General features: G+C 39.0%; 1 protein-coding gene across 8 annotated transcripts; it reads left to right on the top strand.

The window, feature by feature from the left end:
• The first annotated feature begins 8,246 nt into the window (after positions 1-8,246).
• LOC131002233 (uncharacterized) lies at positions 8,247-16,985 on the top strand. 8 transcript variants are annotated; one of them, XM_057928740.1, is made up of 4 exons: positions 8,247-8,325; positions 10,253-10,317; positions 10,998-11,665; positions 12,164-13,421. In XM_057928740.1, the coding sequence occupies exon 4, from the start codon at positions 12,165-12,167 to the stop codon at positions 13,227-13,229; it is 1,065 nt and encodes a 354-aa protein (XP_057784723.1). In that variant the 5' UTR covers positions 8,247-8,325; positions 10,253-10,317; positions 10,998-11,665; position 12,164; the 3' UTR covers positions 13,230-13,421. The 8 variants fall into 8 exon arrangements, 6 of the variants coding, with proteins under 6 accessions (XP_057784723.1, XP_057784722.1, XP_057784720.1 ...); XM_057928739.1 differs by lacking the exon at positions 8,247-8,325 and adding an exon at positions 8,357-8,470; XM_057928737.1 differs by lacking the exon at positions 8,247-8,325 and adding an exon at positions 8,362-8,455.
• Positions 16,986-17,261: the final 276 nt, after the last annotated feature.

The raw sequence follows: 17,261 nt of genomic DNA on the forward strand, positions 1-17,261 counted from the left end.
TTCGGCCCAACTCAAGCCCACTGTAATTTAAAATAAAATCGGCCCACTGAAACGAAGCCCAAATAAGGAGTCCAACATAATTAAATAAACTCCGGCCCAATGAAATGGCCCAATGTAATGGCCCAATTATTAAAATAAATAAAGTCCAACTCAATTAAATGAAGCCCATACAAATCAAAACAACAATTAAATCAAAGCCCATATAAATAAAATCGGAGGCCCAATCAGTAATTAAAATCGGCCATTTAAATAAAATCAGAGGCCCAATATTAATAACTAAGCCAGCCCAACTCAAGCCCACTAAAAATAAATCAACAAGGCCCAAAGAATTTAATAAATAAGCCCAATTAAAATAAGGAGCCCAACTTTAATAAATAGGAAAAGCCCAAAATTTCCCCCCCCCCCCAACATCTCGGTTCTCTCTCTCTATTTCAATACACACTCACATACACCCTCACACACACTCTCGGTTCTCTCTTTTTCCTCAAAAATCAATTCTCGCCTTTCTCTCTCTGATCTCTCTCAAGGGCCGCTCGCTCGGCTCTTCTTCAAATCGATCGGCTCCTCCTTCTCCGGCCACTCAGCTGCCGGCGCATACAACTCCGGCGCCCTTCTCCCCTGTTCTTATGCTGAACTCGTCCAAGGCAAAACGGCGAGCCCTAAATCGAGCCCGTCTGCTGTCACGCCCGTCTGGAATCCGGCGAGCGGTCGTCGTCCGGGTGCGGCGCCGTCAAACTCTCAGGCCTCATAGCCTCCGCCGACGTCGAGCCCTAGACCTCAAAAAGGGAAGAACACCGTTGTCGTGCGTCCGCTGCTGCTGCGCTCAAGCCCCTGTTCGATTCTCCAGTTCCGACGGTCTCATTGATTCTCCAGTTCCGACGCCGTTGTTACTCTGATGCAGGCGAGACGACGAGAGTTTTCTGCCCGTCTTCTTTTTCTGTTCGGCAGCAGGTGATCCGCTGCTCCCTTGGGCAGCCGGCCCTTCTCTCCCCTAAAGCTAAGTTACACTCTCTCTCCATTCCATTTACTTATCTAGTTTCTGAGGGTGTGGGTTCTCGTGATTACTACTCTAGAGTACAGTGAGTGAAGTATAAATCTTCCTGTTGTAAAGCATCTCATGGCTATTTGAGGTAGATGAACTGTGATTATGCTAAATATTGATGCGAACTGGATTGAAAATCTGAGATAGTAAAATACCTCGCTTGTGTTCAACTGATTGGTTGTTGTTGGAGTGGAGTGAAGTGTGAAATAACTGAAATGAATTGAAGCTGCCATTGTTTAACGAATGAAGGAGACTTTGGCAGAAATGGTAGAGTTAAAGTATAAAACTCACCGTGAAGTTGCTTCGTTTGTTTGATGACTATTTGCTGAACTTGAGTAGTTTTAACTAGGGAGATAACTGAAACGAATTGGTCCTTCTGTTAATGCAGGTGAACTTTGATGAAAGGAGATGAAATTATTGAAGCCAAGCTTTACCTTGAGAGCTTTGGTAGGAACATGGGGGCTGTTCTTCGATTCTCTTTTCGGTGAAATGAGTTGAGAGTAAGGAACTGCATTTGTTGGCTGGCTGATACTAATAGAGAAAATGATGTTGCACATTTGAGTGATGAGTGGTGGGAAAAATGATGAGTGATGGGGGAAAGTGGTTGGGAAAGAGTGAATGGTCGAGGTGAAAAATGAGTGGTGGGGAAAAGTGGTGGTCAAAGATTGATGGGAAGAAAAAGAAAAAAATAGAGAAGAATTAATGATGTATTTTCTATGTCTCGGTGATTCCGTAACTGAAATAAAATACTGGCTTCGATTCTGCTTGATACTGTATTTACATAAATCTCGATTTCGACATGTGATATCTCGCTAAAATCGATAAGTTATAAAATGAATCAAAATTAAATCCGTAGATTTAATTCGTTCGTTGTTCTAATATATAAATTAAATCCGCAGATTTAATTAACTCACGAGTCTGAAATAATCCACAACTTGAGTAAGAATAAAATCTAATTCCATCTCGCTTAAATAAATAACGTGACTTTGCTAAGTCAGTTATAACTCTGAAATAATATCATTAACTGCTTTAACAATATAAATTCAGGATCATAAGCTGAATTCATATCAGAATAATATCCGTTTTCATTCACTGATGAACAAAAATACACACTCATTACTGGATTTAAAATATATAAAAGAGCGGGTCACTACATTTACGCTTGAATGCTTTACGCTGATAAGTTTATGCTTATGTGATTGATGCTTGCGTCTATTGGGGGAGGCCTCCCTCAACAGTACGATGCCGTGTCCGCTGAGGAGGGCCTTTCTCACGGCGCGATGCCCGTGTCCGCTGAGAGAGGTCTCTCTCGCGGCGCGATGCCAGTATGCCAGTATGCCAATGTTACAGCGTCTATTGGGGGAGGCCTCCCTCAATAGTACGATGCCGTGACCGCTGAGGGAGGCCCCCTTCACGGTGCGATGCCCGTGTTCGTTGGGGAAGGCCTTCTCCACGACACGATGTTTGTTAATGAAGATTGATGATGAAGAATGCCCTTATACTATTTAAGAATTTGGAAATGTTTAATGAGCAAAGGATATGAAAGAAACTCATGCCTCTTATGCGATATTGTGAAATTGTTAATGATGTTATGTTATATGCTTGGCAACTGCCCACTAAGTACTCTTGTACTTAGCCTTTCGATGTTTATGTTTGTGCAGGTTGAGCTGTGATGGGCGATGAAGTGTTGTTGCTGAGTAGAGTTTTTGTCGAACTTAAAGTAGGCTCAGAAAGGATACATGTCTTCATACATGTATCTCAGTTATCCTTTCCGCTGTAAACACTGATTATTTCAGTTACGCCTTCCGTTGCAAACTCTGATAAAGTTTTACTCAAGCCTCTAATGATGCCTTTTTCCTTTTAAGGAATATAACGCGTATACAAGTTCTTTGAGTACCCTTTTTATGCGACCTATGCCTTTGTCACGACCAGACCTAATTAAGGATAATTAAGCCGGGGAAACCATGACTAATGGAGGGAGATTAGAAGCGGGGTAGAAAGGGGAATAATCAAACAAGAAAGGATCACATTTCATCATTTAACAAAAGGAATATTTATAATATAACAGAAGTTTAGTCGTATAGACTCAAATAACTAGTAAGTTCAGATATCTCTGACTTAGCCAAATAAACATAAAACTTCTGAGTACGCAGCGGAATAAGGTTCTGATTACATGTATGAAGACATGTAACCCTAGAGTTCATTAATACATAATAAGACAAAAGAATCCTGCTCGTCACTTTATCACCATCGGCAGCTGCTCAACCTGCACATTTAGAAATATATGCAGGGCTTGAGTACAAAAGTACTCAGTGGGCACGTATGCCTAAGTATAAAATACATGCTTCAAAACTGTAAATTGTCATGCCATAATAAACAGTACAGCAAGTGAGTTTTTCGCTAAAAGGCCCAAGCTTACTAAATTCATTTGTGATTCTTAAAGTTCGACTGCAGTCTAAGTTCTCTTGTAATCTATCATATCTGGAACTTTGTGCCGGAGAGGTGGCCACCTCTCACGGTCACTTGACCGGCCAACCCGCTAGATGACTCACGGCCACTGGTGTACACTAGCCCTGGCAGGATAGCTATCAACTGCTCAAGACCCGAATTCGATTACATGATAAAAGTCACATCAGATAGATATCATACTGAAATTTAAATATTTTATGGCAAGACAATATTTGAAATAACTTCAATTAATTTAGTCATGAAATAACTTGCTTGAACGTAACATTTAAACTCATTTGATATATATGAAAGTAATGCCCACCTGTTAGAAACTTTCTGTGGTACAGTAGTTCCTTAACTGATTATTAATCTCGTGCTTGACCTTTATTACGAGAATATAAATAAGATACTGCTCGAGCAAAATCCTCAAATAATGAGAATACAGAATTAACTATGCATGATCCTTATGCATGAATTATTATTCTGAATTAATAATCAGTGAATTTCTATTGTTAATTCAAACTATCGGATTTAAATAAAAGCTAAGTTTCGTCTCATGAAACCGGATAATTAACTAAAATTAATCTATTCTCTTCAGGATGTTATAATCCACTGATTAAATAAATCCATCTTTCTTGGTCGTTACTAAGAAATAACTAATTCGGCTTATTCGCTGAATAACCTCATAAATTAATCGGGCTTAATAAATAGGAATAAATAATGTTATAAGATTAAATAATTAAAAGGCTTAACATAAGGCAGCCTAATAATTAATTAAATAGAATTGGCTTGAATAATTAACATGAGAGGCCCAATTGAAATAATTCATCGGTTCAAGTAATTAAATAAATCTTGTCTCAATAAATAAATAGTTTGATTAGCTGGGCTCAATTAAATAAATCAAACGAGGCCCAGCGAAAATAATATAACAGCCCAATTAAAATAAAATAGATGTGCTTTAATTTAAATAAATTCGGCCCAATGAAATAATGTAATAAAAGCCCATCTGAGTAAAATAAATAAGGCCCAACTGAAATAAAATAACTAAGGCCCAACTGAAATGATACAGCAGCCCAAATATGTGAATAACTAAAGGCCCATATAAATAAATTCAGAGGCCCAATCAGTAATTAAAATCGGCCCATATAAATAAAATCAGAGGCCCAATTCATAATTAAAATCGGCCCAATCTTACAATTAAAATCGGCCCAATTACAATAAATACAACAAGGCCCAAAAATAAATAAATAATGAAGCCCAAAGAAAAATAAAGGCCCAAATTTTCGGCCCAACTCAATTAAAATAGAAGCCCAATTTAAAATAAAAGAAAGAAGCCCAATTAAAAAAAATACACTCGGTTCTCTCTCTTTCTAAACTCACGTTTCTCTCTTCTTTTTTTCTTCAGATACATTGTCTCTCTCTCTTTCAACTCAATCTCTCTCTTCTTCTCAAAAATCATTCGACTCTCTTTCTTCAATGAGGGCTCGCCGCCGCTGCTCCGAAATCCGGCGAGGTCGACAGCCGCGCCAAGGTCCGACGTCTTCTCGCCTCTCTTCTTTCTCTCGTTCTCAGCCCACCAAATCGGGCTCCATCGATTCAGCGCCGCCGTCTTCCGATTCAGAGCAGTCGCCGACTCCTCTCTAGTTTCCGTCGAGTTCCGTCAAGTAGCAAGGCTCTGCCTCTGTCGTTCACCATGGGTCGCCGTCATTGAGCAACCGGCGAGCACCGCCGCCGCGGCTCTCTCTCCGCTCACCACCAGATCCGCCTCTCACTCTGCTCCCTCGAATCTTCTACGGTCGTGGCTGAGCAGCAGCTGATCGACCCGTCATCTTTCCCTCCGTCGACCAGCTCCGTGTTCAGCCGCCGTCCACCCCCCTTTTCTTACTCTAGATCGACGGCAGCAGCTAAGCCGTCTGCTGTTGTTGTCTCCGGAAAGCTCGCGAATGGCCGCTGCTGTCATCTGACTTCCGCCGAGCCCCGACGCCGCTGCTGCTACTGGAAGGCCGGCTTCGCCGTGCCGCTGCACTCCAGAATCAGCGAGATTCGCCGCGCTGTTACTTCAGAATCGGCGAGAACCATCGCTGAGGTCGGGAGTCTTCTACCTTTCACCGCTCGACGCCGTCGACGCTGCTGTCCTCGCGAGTCGCTGCTGCGCACTAGTCCGGCGGCCTCTGCACGTCGCCGTGATTCACGGTTGGCGCTTGGATCCCCTTGAGCTGTCGCCCGATCATCGCTTCTTGGCTCGACCGAACAGGCTGCGGCATTTCCCTAAAGTTAAGTAAAACTCGACCCTCTTTCTATCGGCTTTCAACGCAAATTAACTACAAGGTGTAATCTCTGTTGTTTGTATAAACTCAGTTCATGATTCTATTGAGCTCTAGTATTTCTATAATTCGATTATGCAGTGGTTAAAACTAGCCATAGTGATTTGTTTCTATTTCGAAAGTCCTCATTGTCTGACTCATGAATAACACATAAAACTAACTTTGGTTGATTGCTATGTCCATTATGCAAAATATACCCATCTTCTACTCTGTATTCTTTATCCAAAGTGTGTTTGATGGATGATGCGTGAACTGGAATTGAAATAAGGGAGCTTAGTATTTACCTTGTAATGTGTTTGAACTGGGTTAAGCTGAGGAATTCGTTGGAAAAAAAATCTGAAATTGAATTGTATATTGTTCTTCTTAATAATTGTAGGCTAAACAAGAAGTTGAAAAGATTTGCTTCAAGGCTTACCTCTTCAAGGTACAGTTTGGAGTTGGAGGAAACTCTCTCTCCCTTTCTCAGCTTCTTCTGCACGTTTTAGTGAGGGAAGAAGAGACTTGATGGCTGGAACAATTTGTGTTGCTGCATAATTGAGTGGTGGGGAAAATGGTGGTGAAAGTGGTGGGGAAAAGTGATGATAATGGTGTGGAGGAGTTGGGGAACAAAAGTTGATGGAAGAAAAAGAAATAAAAAAAAATGTAGAGAAGAATTAATGATGTATTTTCTCTGTCTCGGTGATTCTGTAACTGTAAAGTGGATCGCATGCTCGTATCTGCTTGATACTGATTATAAAAAAAATCTCATTTTTCGACATGTGATTTCTCACTAAAATCGATAAATTATAAAATGAATCTAAATTAAATCCGTAGATTTAATTCGTTCGTTGTTCTGATATCTAAATTAAATCCGCAGATTTAATTAACTTCCTGAGTCGGAAATAATTCACGATCTGAGTAAAAATAAAATCAAATTCCATCTCGCTTAAATAAATAACGTGACTTTGCTAAGTCAGTTATAACTCTGAAATAATATCATTGACTGCTTTAACAATATAAATTCAGGATCATAAGCTGAATTCATATCAGGATAATAACCGTTTTCATTCACTGATGAACAAAAATAAACACTCATTACTGGATTTAAAATATATAAAAGAGCGGGTCACTACAGCCTTTTTCCTTTTTAAGGAATATTTCACGCGTATTCAAGTCCTTTGAGTATTCTTTTATGCACCCCTTTCTAAACCCGCTTCTTAATTTCTCTTCCCCAGTCATGATTTTCCCGGATTAATTATCCTTAATTAAGGCCGGTCGTGACATTTAGACTAAGGGGATTATTTGTAGATCTCCACCCTATATATATATGTGTGTGTGTGTGTGTGTGTGTGTGTGTGTACGTTTTAAAAGGTATTGGTAAATCTCACGTTCTCAGTGGAGGTAGAATACCTTTAAATACAACTAGAAATCCCCTAATTTGGAAAATTTCAAAAGTTTTAAATTTCTACTAAATAATTAATATATATAAAATATCGAAAAATAAAGAAAAATGGCGGCTATTACAGCCCCACGTGATGGGCTCTGCTGCGCTCGAGTCGCAGCGGCACGTCAGCCCGCCACCCTTCCCATGGTATCAGCGCGAGCTGAGCTTCACACTAGCGATGGAGATGCTCTTAGTATAGAACCGCGCGGGTCTATTGCTATATAAAAGATCTACGGTTATATCTTGACGAGTGAGATTGTAATACCCATAATTTTTATGTAGTAGCCCGCTCTTTTATTTATGATTAAGATCAATAAATGCGATATTTATTTATTGTGAAAGATATTATGGACTAGATTATGATATATTCCAATAACACTTAATTTGTAGTAGCCCGCTCTTTTATTTATGATAAAAACTAGTAAATGCAATTTTTTTTTTATATAAATGAATCCAGTTTATGGTCCTGATTTTTTTTTCAGAAACGGAGTTATTATTTTAGCTTTATACTTTTATAACGTATGAGAAAAACGTGACGAGGATTATTGAACCATTCAATAATTTATTATCCAGTTTAATAACTGACTTAGCAAAGTCAAGTTATTAATTTATATGTGATAGAAATATTATTTCTATTATTTACTTGGAAGTCGTGATCTAATTCCGAATCATAAGAACGAGTTAAATTAGATATTTAATTCACAGAGAGATATAACGAAGTGTCGTTATTTAGTAGAACCCAATATTAGTTTTACAAATACTTGTAACTTCAATACTTTACAAATCATTATTTTTCCACTCCCTAATGTTTCCTACACTATATACGCATCCACTCCACCAAATTCCATTATACCTACCTCCCCACCACTACTTTACTTTTTCCCCACCACATTAGTGCACCACCAACTCCACTACCCTATGCTCCCCACCAACTCCAACACTTCACCCATTCCTTCCATTTCGCACCAGTAATCATAAAGAGAAGGAAGACTTGGCTTAACTACTTTGCCAAGATTTCAAGCTGCTCCAGTCCAGTAGTACCCCAACACTCGAAGCTAGAGTTTATTGGGTGAAAAACCGTGCATGAGGTAAGGCAGCGAATCTGCCATAAGCACACTGCTCCGGCAGTGTTTTGCAAGGCGATTCCAGCCATCCAAACGATTCCCAAAAATTCCCAAATTAATTGTGTATTATCTTTCATATGTTTTCTATACTTTGGTAAAATCTCAGAAGGTTTGAAGCTCTTATGATTTATTTATGAATTTGTAAACATCACTGCCCATCTGGAATACATTTTTGGTAAACAATCTTTGGGAGGCCATAAGTAAAGTTTCAATCGGTGAAAACCTTTGAAACTTGAATATGTCACTCTAGACTTCCGTATCTTTCTTTTGAAATCGGCCTCACCATTTTTGAGTAAGGGAAACAACCGGTATAAAGTCTTGAAATCTAGTTCTTATTCCTTGTACCATCCAGTAGATTTTACAAACCTACGACTTTGAGGTGGCAAATACCGACTTAAATCTTTGATTCTCAAGCCTATCTTTCTACTGAATATTCACTGACATGTTGGGAACTTACTTGTTCAGTTTTAGAATTTTTGGTGAAGCCTAAAGTGGTTTTTCCGATTTATGTTCCGAATCTGCCAAACTTGAACTCTTTTTGTGCATTGAACTTTAGATAGTCATATCTTCTAAACCATGAATGTTCTTAGAGTAAATCCAACTGGAGAGTGTTATGATCTCTCCCTAGTTTCCAGATTGACCCTTGGGGTTCCCAGTGGAGTTTTGTAAAGGGAGATATGAATTTTTAAAGAAAGCCCACTGACTTGGTTGTAATCTGGAAATCTGAAATTTTCAGATTTTTGCTTGTTAAATACCCATCTTTGAGAGGGCATATCTTGCTCGTTTGAATTGTTTTTCATTCGATTCAAATTGAAGAATGATCCTTGAAATGTCTAGTTTCCAGAATGTCTTTTGGAGCCTCATTTGGAGATCCGAGGCAGATTTGGTGTCTGTTGCAAAATAACCCCTTAAGAGCTCAAGTTGTTGAATTATTTTCTATGTATCAAAGTTTATTTTAAAGGATGTTTCATGAAAGATTTAGTATATGTGCGTAACAAGTTTGGGACTATTTATTTTAAATGAGGTCCGTTCTTTATTTAAATTATGATGGACTTTTAATGAATATTTTTGGGATTAAACTCTTATTTCTGGATTTATATAAATTATTTTTTTTAAGGACTTATAAATATGAATTTCGTAGGCCTACTGACCTACTGTGATCGACGGTTTGTCGATGTCTAATAGCTTTGAAAACTTTATAGCAAGTCCCTACATGAGTCTTGAGTACCCTGGTAAAATTTCAAGCCATTCCAACTTCGTTTGATACTTCTTTAAAATGCAAAACCTAAACTGCACATAACTACCGAGAATTTCAGAGAACAGATGAAAGAGTCATTTATTTCAGTCGCTTCCTGTGTGATCTAGCTTTCCAAATTTTTATGGTATTAACCTTATTGTGTTAGCTAGATATCCACCAAAGTTGAGCCCAGTTTGACAACGTTTACTATTTTTCAAAAATCCAAGTTTTCGATTGTTCAAAACTGCCGAACATGGTAGATCGTGGTAAAAACGTCATATCTCTCAAACCACTCGGAGATTTCGACTCTACTTTTTTTTATATGAAACTAGATTCGAAGATCTTTCTTTCGGTATGAGTCTCGAGTCCAGGAGATGTCGGAGTCAGAACAGATTAAATTTTGAAGTTGAGTCAGTGTAAAAACAGAGCATGTTTTGATGATGTTTGATTGTGATTCTTTTGTGCCTTATGTGTTTGTGTTGCCTATGTGTTTGAATGAGATTAGACGAGGTATGATTGATTTTTGACTGTCTTTAATGTAACGAATTATGGATGCTAGAACCCTAAAACACTAAAAGATACCCTAGGCACGTAGAATTAGACTTTGTCTTATGACAATTACTTCACGAACTTATCGACTCTTCATCAATGAAGGTCCGGGCGACAGAAAGTGAAGCCGAAGAAGAAACGACTCCACGCCAGCTTTAAGAACAATTGAGGTGGGCAATTCCTTACGCGTAAATAAAATGCTATGCAAATGTTATGCTTTAAAATGCAAATTGGATCTTCAAGTATGGTATGCTTTATTACGCTTAAATGAGTTAAGCTTTATTATGCTGCACGTTAAATGATTTACGCTATGCTGTTTATACTATTTACGCTTGATTACACTTATTTACGCTTGAATGCTTTACGCTGATAAGTTTATGCTTATGTTTGATGCTTGCGTCTGTTGGGGGAGGCCTCCCTCAACAGTACGATGCCGTGTCCGTTGAGGAGGGCCTTCCTCACGGCGCGATGCTTGTGTCCGTTGAGAGAGGCCTCTCTCGCGGCGCGATGCCAGTATGCCAGTATGCCAGTGTTACAGCGTCTATTGGGGGAGGCCTCCCTCAATAGTACGATGCCGTGACCGCTGAGGGAGGCCCCCTCTCACGGTGCGATGCCCGTGTTCGTTGGGGAAGGCCTTCTCCACGACACGATGCGTGTTTATGATTGTTAATGATGAAGAATGCCCTTATGCTATTTATGAATTTGGAAATGTTTAATGAGCAAAGGATATGAAAGAAACTCATGCCTCTTATGCGATATTGTGAAATTGTTAATGATGTTATGTTATATGCTTGGCAACTGCCCACTAAGTACTCTTGTACTTAGCCCTTCGATGTTTATGTTTGTGCAGGTTGAGCTGTGATGGGCGATGAAGTGTTGTTGCTGAGTGGAGTTTTTGTCGAACTTAAAGTAGGCTCAGAAAGGGTACATGTCTTCATACATGTATCTCAGTTATGCATTCCGCTGTAAACACTGATTATTTCAGTTACGCCTTCCGTTGCAAACTCTGATAATATTTTAGCCAAGCCCCTAACGATGCCTTTTTCCTTTTAAGGAATATAACGCGTATACAAGTTCTTTGAGTACCCTTTTTATGCGAACTATGCCTTTTTCCTTTTAAGGAATATAACACGTATACAAGTTCTTTGAGTACCCTTTTTATGCGACCTATGCCTTTTTCCTTTTTAAGGAATATTTCACGCGTATTCAAGTCCTTTGAGTATTCTTTTATGCGCCCCTTTCTCAACCCGCTTCTTAATTTCCCCTCCCCAGTCATGGTTTTCCCGGATTAATTATCCTTAATTAAGGCCGGTCGTGACAGAGTGGTATCAGAGCAGTTCGTTTGCTCTGAGCCTAAGAGTTTATTTAAGCCAAACTTAGAATGGATCACTAAAGTGTCTAGAGTTCAATCGACAAAGCTCAGCACTTCATCGTATCACACTCAACGAAGCAGAATGGTATGCTCTTCCAAGTTTTGAGTTAATGTTTACAAAAAGTGAAAATTATCGTAATAGCAAAGTGAGTAACTGTTAATAACTATGTTATGTTGTTATTGAATGAAATGATTTACGCAAGCGCGATTAAGTATGCCTATGGAATGAATCCCTATGAACATAGAGCTATTAAGATATGAGATCACCACTACGACAGAACATAGAAGCAAACATAAAAAAAAATTAGATTGTATCTTTTGGTGGCTATAGTGAAGGAAGCAAGATAAGTGATACGTATAGAAAAAAATTTTCTTAAGCTGATGATATTATAGCCACTATAAATCTCCATGACTTATGCTTAAGTATCCAGTTTAGATGATGTGATAATATATGCTTAAGGATTGTTATGACTCATAGATTTGAGATGCTAAGGACCCTTAAAGCTTACTACATCAATGATCAATGATGTCATTGGAGTCATGACTTGTTTACAAGTTATATTAAGTTGACATTTACAAGAATTCTTTTGAGGCTTGTATTAGATTATGCTAGAGTGTACTAATTGGCACATCTTTGCTATCAGAATGCCGCCTAAGAGAGGACGCCCTGCGAAAAACAATAACAATCGCAGAAACCGTAACGCTGTACCCGAAGAACCACAAGATGCTCGAGGACATAACCCATCCCCTCCGCCTCCGACTAGGAGAGTCGAAGAACTCTTTTTAAGGCAAAATCCACCTACGTTTGACGGAACGAGTGAACCGGCTGAAGCTGAGATTTGGGTGCGTGCAATGGAACGCATTTTCAACTTTCTACGTTGTACTGATGAGGAGCGCCTATCTTGCGTCTCTTTCCAACTAACAGGATCAGCTGACTTCTGGTGGGAAGCACGTCGAAAAATTCTGACACCTGAACAATGGGCAAGTTATACTTGGGAAGATTTTAAGACGGGATTATATGATAAATATATTCCGAAAAGCTATAGGAAGAAGAAAGAAGCTGAGTTCTACGAGTTGAAGCAAGGAAATAAATTTGTGGTTGAATACGACAAGGAATTCTGCAACCTGTCTAGGTTTGCTCCGCAACAAGTGGACACAGATGAGAAGATGGCAGAGAAATTTTGTGCCGGTCTACGGTACGAAATTAAGATGGCTCTAGCAAGCCACGGAGGACTCTCATACACGGAGTCTCTGAACAGGGCACTTGACGTTGAAGCTGCAATGCCGTCGGACAAGTCAGCCCCATTGTTGATCTCAACGCCAAATGATCCACCAGTAGCCTCACATACTCTCAAAGGGAAGCGCAAGTGGGACAACAACGAAGACAATATCAATCAGACTAGTAAGAAAGTGTGGCAAGAAAAGGAACGGGCCGAACAGTTTATTCAACCAAGGTACGAGGCACAGACTAACCTCGAGCCAACTGGAGGTAACCAAGGTCAGAAAGGAATTTCACCTTGCCCAAATTGCGGTAAGATGCATAGGGGTATCTGTCGGGCTGGAACTAACGGTTGTTACAATTGTGGCCAAAAAGGTCACTACTCCACGCAATGCCCCAATAGACAACGAGGTTCAGCAGTTGGGAACACCCGCACCCCCTTGCCAGCAATACGTGGACACTTGCGAAATCAGCCTCAATCACATCAGTGAAAATCTTATGGAGACACCGCAGACAAGAAAAGCTACGTGGGAGCTTGAAAACAAGATGAAGGAAAAATACCCCGAACTGTTTTAGCAGAGATATGCAAATTTCGGGACGAAATTTTTGTTAAGAGGGGTAGTATGTAGTAGCCCGCTCTTTTATTTATGATAAAAACTAGTAAATGCAATTTTTTTTTTATATAAATGAATCCAGTTTATGGTCCTGATTTTTTTTTCAGAAACGGAGTTATTATTTTAGCTTTATACTTTTATAACGTATGAGAAAAACGTGACGAGGATTATTGAACCATTCAATAATTTATTATCCAGTTTAATAACTGACTTAGCAAAGTCAAGTTATTAATTTATATGTGATAGAAATATTATTTCTATTATTTACTTGGAAGTCGTGATCTAATTCCGAATCATAAGAACGAGTTAAATTAGATATTTAATTCACAGAGAGATATAACGAAGTGTCGTTATTTAGTAGAACCCAATATTAGTTTTACAAATACTTGTAACTTCAATACTTTACAAATCATTATTTTTCCACTCCCTAATGTTTCCTACACTATATACGCATCCACTCCACCAAATTCCATTATACCTACCTCCCCACCACTACTTTACTTTTTTCCCACCACATTAGTGCACCACCAACTCCACTACCCTATGCTCCCCACCAACTCCAACACTTCACCCATTCCTTCCATTTCGCACCAGCAATCATAAAGAGAAGGAAGACTTGGCTTAACTACTTTGCCAAGATTTCAAGCTGCTCCAGTCCAGTAGTACCCCAACACTCGAAGCTAGAGTTTATTGGGTGAAAAACCGTGCATGAGGTAAGGCAGCGAATCTGCCATAAGCACACTGCTCCGGCAGTGGTTTGCAAGGCGATTCCAGCCATCCAAACGATTCCCAAAAATTCCCAAATTAATTGTGTATTATCTTTCATATGTTTTCTATACTTTGGTAAAATCTCAGAAGGTTTGAAGCTCTTATGATTTATTTATGAATTTGTAAACATCACTGCCCATCTGGAATACATTTTTGGTAAACAATCTTTGGGAGGCCATAAGTAAAGTTTCAATCGGTGAAAACCTTTGAAACTTGAATACGTCACTCTAGACTTCCGTATCTTTCTTTTGCAATCGGCCTCACCATTTTTGAGTAAGGGAAACAACCGGTATAAATTCTTGAAATCTAGTTCTTATTCCTTGTACCATCCAGTAGATTTTACAAACCTACGACTTTGAGGTGGCAAATACCGACTTAAATCTTTGATTCTCAAGCCTATCTTTCTACTGAATATTCACTGACATGTTGGGAACTTACTTGTTCAGTTTTAGAATTTTTTGTGAAGCCTAAAGTGGTTTTTCCGATTTATGTTCTGAATCTGCCAAACTTGAACTCTTTTTGTGCATTGAACTTTAGATAGTCATATCTTCTAAACCATGAATGTTCTTAGAGTAAATCCAACTGGAGAGTGTTATGATCTCTCCCTAGTTTCCAGATTGACCCTTGGGGTTCCCAGTGGAGTTTTGTAAAGGGAGATATGAATTTTTAAAGAAAGCCCACTGACTTGGTTGTAATCTGGAAATCTGAAATTTTCAGATTTTTGCTTGTTAAATACCCATCTTTGAGAGGGCATATCTTGCTCGTTTGAATTGTTTTTCATTCGATTCAAATTGAAGAATGATCCTTGAAATGTCTAGTTTCCAGAATGTCTTTTGGAGCCTCATTTGGAGATCCGAGGCAGATTTGGTGTCTGTTGCAAAATAACCCCTTAAGAGCTCAAGTTGTTGAATTATTTTCTATGTATCAAAGTTTATTTTAAAGGATGTTTCATGAAAGATTTAGTATATGTGCGTAACAAGTTTGGGACTATTTATTTTAAATGAGGTCCGTTCTTTATTTAAATTATGATGGACTTTTAATGAATATTTTTGGGATTAAACTCTTATTTCTGGATTTATATAAATTATTTTTTTTAAGGACTTATAAATATGAATTTCGTAGGCCTACTGACCTACTGTGATCGACGGTTTGTCGATGTCTAATAGCTTTGAAAACTTTCTAGCAAGTCCCTACATGAGTCTTGAGTACCCTGGTAAAATTTCAAGCCATTCCAACTTCGTTTGATACTTCTTTAAAATGCAAAACCTAAACTGCACATAACTACCGAGAATTTCAGAGAACAGATGAAAGAGTCATTTATTTCAGTAGCTTCCTGTGTGATCTAGCTTTCCAAATTTTTATGGTATTAACCTTATTGTGTTAGCTAGATATCCACCAAAGTTGAGCCCAGTTTGACAACGTTTACTATTTTTCAAAAATCCAAGTTTTCGATTGTTCAAAACTGCCGAACATGGTAGATCGTGGTAAAAACGTCATATCTCTCAAACCACTCGGAGATTTCGACTCTACTTTTTTTTATATGAAACTAGATTCGAAGATCTTTCTTTCGGTATGAGTCTCGAGTCCAGGAGATGTCGGAGTCAGAACAGATTAAATTTTGAAGTTGAGTCAGTGTAAAAACAGAGCATGTTTTGATGATGTTTGATTGTGATTCTTTTGTGCCTTATGTGTTTGTGTTGCCTATGTGTTTGAATGAGATTAGACGAGGTATGATTGATTTTTGACTGTCTTTAATGTAACGAATTATGGATGCTAGAACCCTAAAACACTAAAAGATACCCTAGGCACGTAGAATTAGACTTTGTCTTATGACAATTACTTCACGAACTTATCGACTCTTCATCAATGAAGGTCCGGGCGACAGAAAGTGAAGCCGAAGAAGAAACGACTCCACGCCAGCTTTAAGAACAATTGAGGTGGGCAATTCCTTACGCGTAAATAAAATGCTATGCAAATGTTATGCTTTAAAATGCAAATTGGATCTTCAAGTATGGTATGCTTTATTACGCTTAAATGAGTTAAGCTTTATTATGCTGCACGTTAAATGATTTACGTTATGTTGTTTATACTATTTACGCCCTATGTAATTTACGCTTGATTACACTTATTTACGCTTGAATGCTTTACGCTGATAAGTTTATGCTTATGTTTGATGCTTGCGTCTGTTGGGGGAGGCCTCCCTCAACAGTACGATGCCGTGTCCGTTGAGGAGGGCCTTCCTCACGGCGCGATGCCTGTGTCCGTTGAGAGAGGCCTCTCTCGCGGCGCGATGCCAGTATGCCAGTATGCCAGTGTTACAGCGTCTATTGGGGGAGGCCTCCCTCAATAGTACGATGCCGTGACCGCTGAGGGAGGCCCCCTCTCACGGTGCGATGCCCGTGTTCGTTGGGGAAGGCCTTCTCCACGACACGATGCGTGTTTATGATTGTTAATGATGAAGAATGCCCTTATGCTATTTATGAATTTGGAAATGTTTAATGAGCAAAGGATATGAAAGAAACTCATGCCTCTTATGCGATATTGTGAAATTGTTAATGATGTTATGTTATATGTTTGGCAACTGCCCACTAAGTACTCTTGTACTTAGCCCTTCGATGTTTATGTTTGTGCAGGTTGAGCTGTGATGGGCGATGAAGTGTTGTTGCTGAGTGGAGTTTTTGTCGAACTTAAAGTAGGCTCAGAAAGGGTACATGTCTTCATACATGTATCTCAGTTATGCATTCCGCTGTAAACACTGATTATTTCAGTTACGCCTTCCGTTGCAAACTCTGATAATATTTTAGCCAAGCCCCTAACGATGCCTTTTTCCTTTTAAGGAATATAACGCGTATACAAGTTCTTTGAGTACCCTTTTTATGCGAACTATGCCTTTTTCCTTTTAAGGAATATAACACGTATACAAGTTCTTTGAGTACCCTTTTTATGCGACCTATGCCTTTTTCCTTTTTAAGGAATATTTCACGCGTATTCAAGTCCTTTGAGTATTCTTTTATGCGCCCCTTTCTCAACCCGCTTCTTAATTTCCCCTCCCCAGTCATGGTTTTCCCGGATTAATTATCCTTAATTAAGGCCGGTCGTGACATAATTATTTAGAAATTAGTTGAAATATTAGACTAAGAA

This window comes from Salvia miltiorrhiza, unplaced genomic scaffold (assembly GCF_028751815.1).
Source record: "Salvia miltiorrhiza cultivar Shanhuang (shh) unplaced genomic scaffold, IMPLAD_Smil_shh Hic_asm_8, whole genome shotgun sequence".
In the NCBI taxonomy this organism is placed as follows: domain Eukaryota; kingdom Viridiplantae; phylum Streptophyta; class Magnoliopsida; order Lamiales; family Lamiaceae; genus Salvia; species Salvia miltiorrhiza.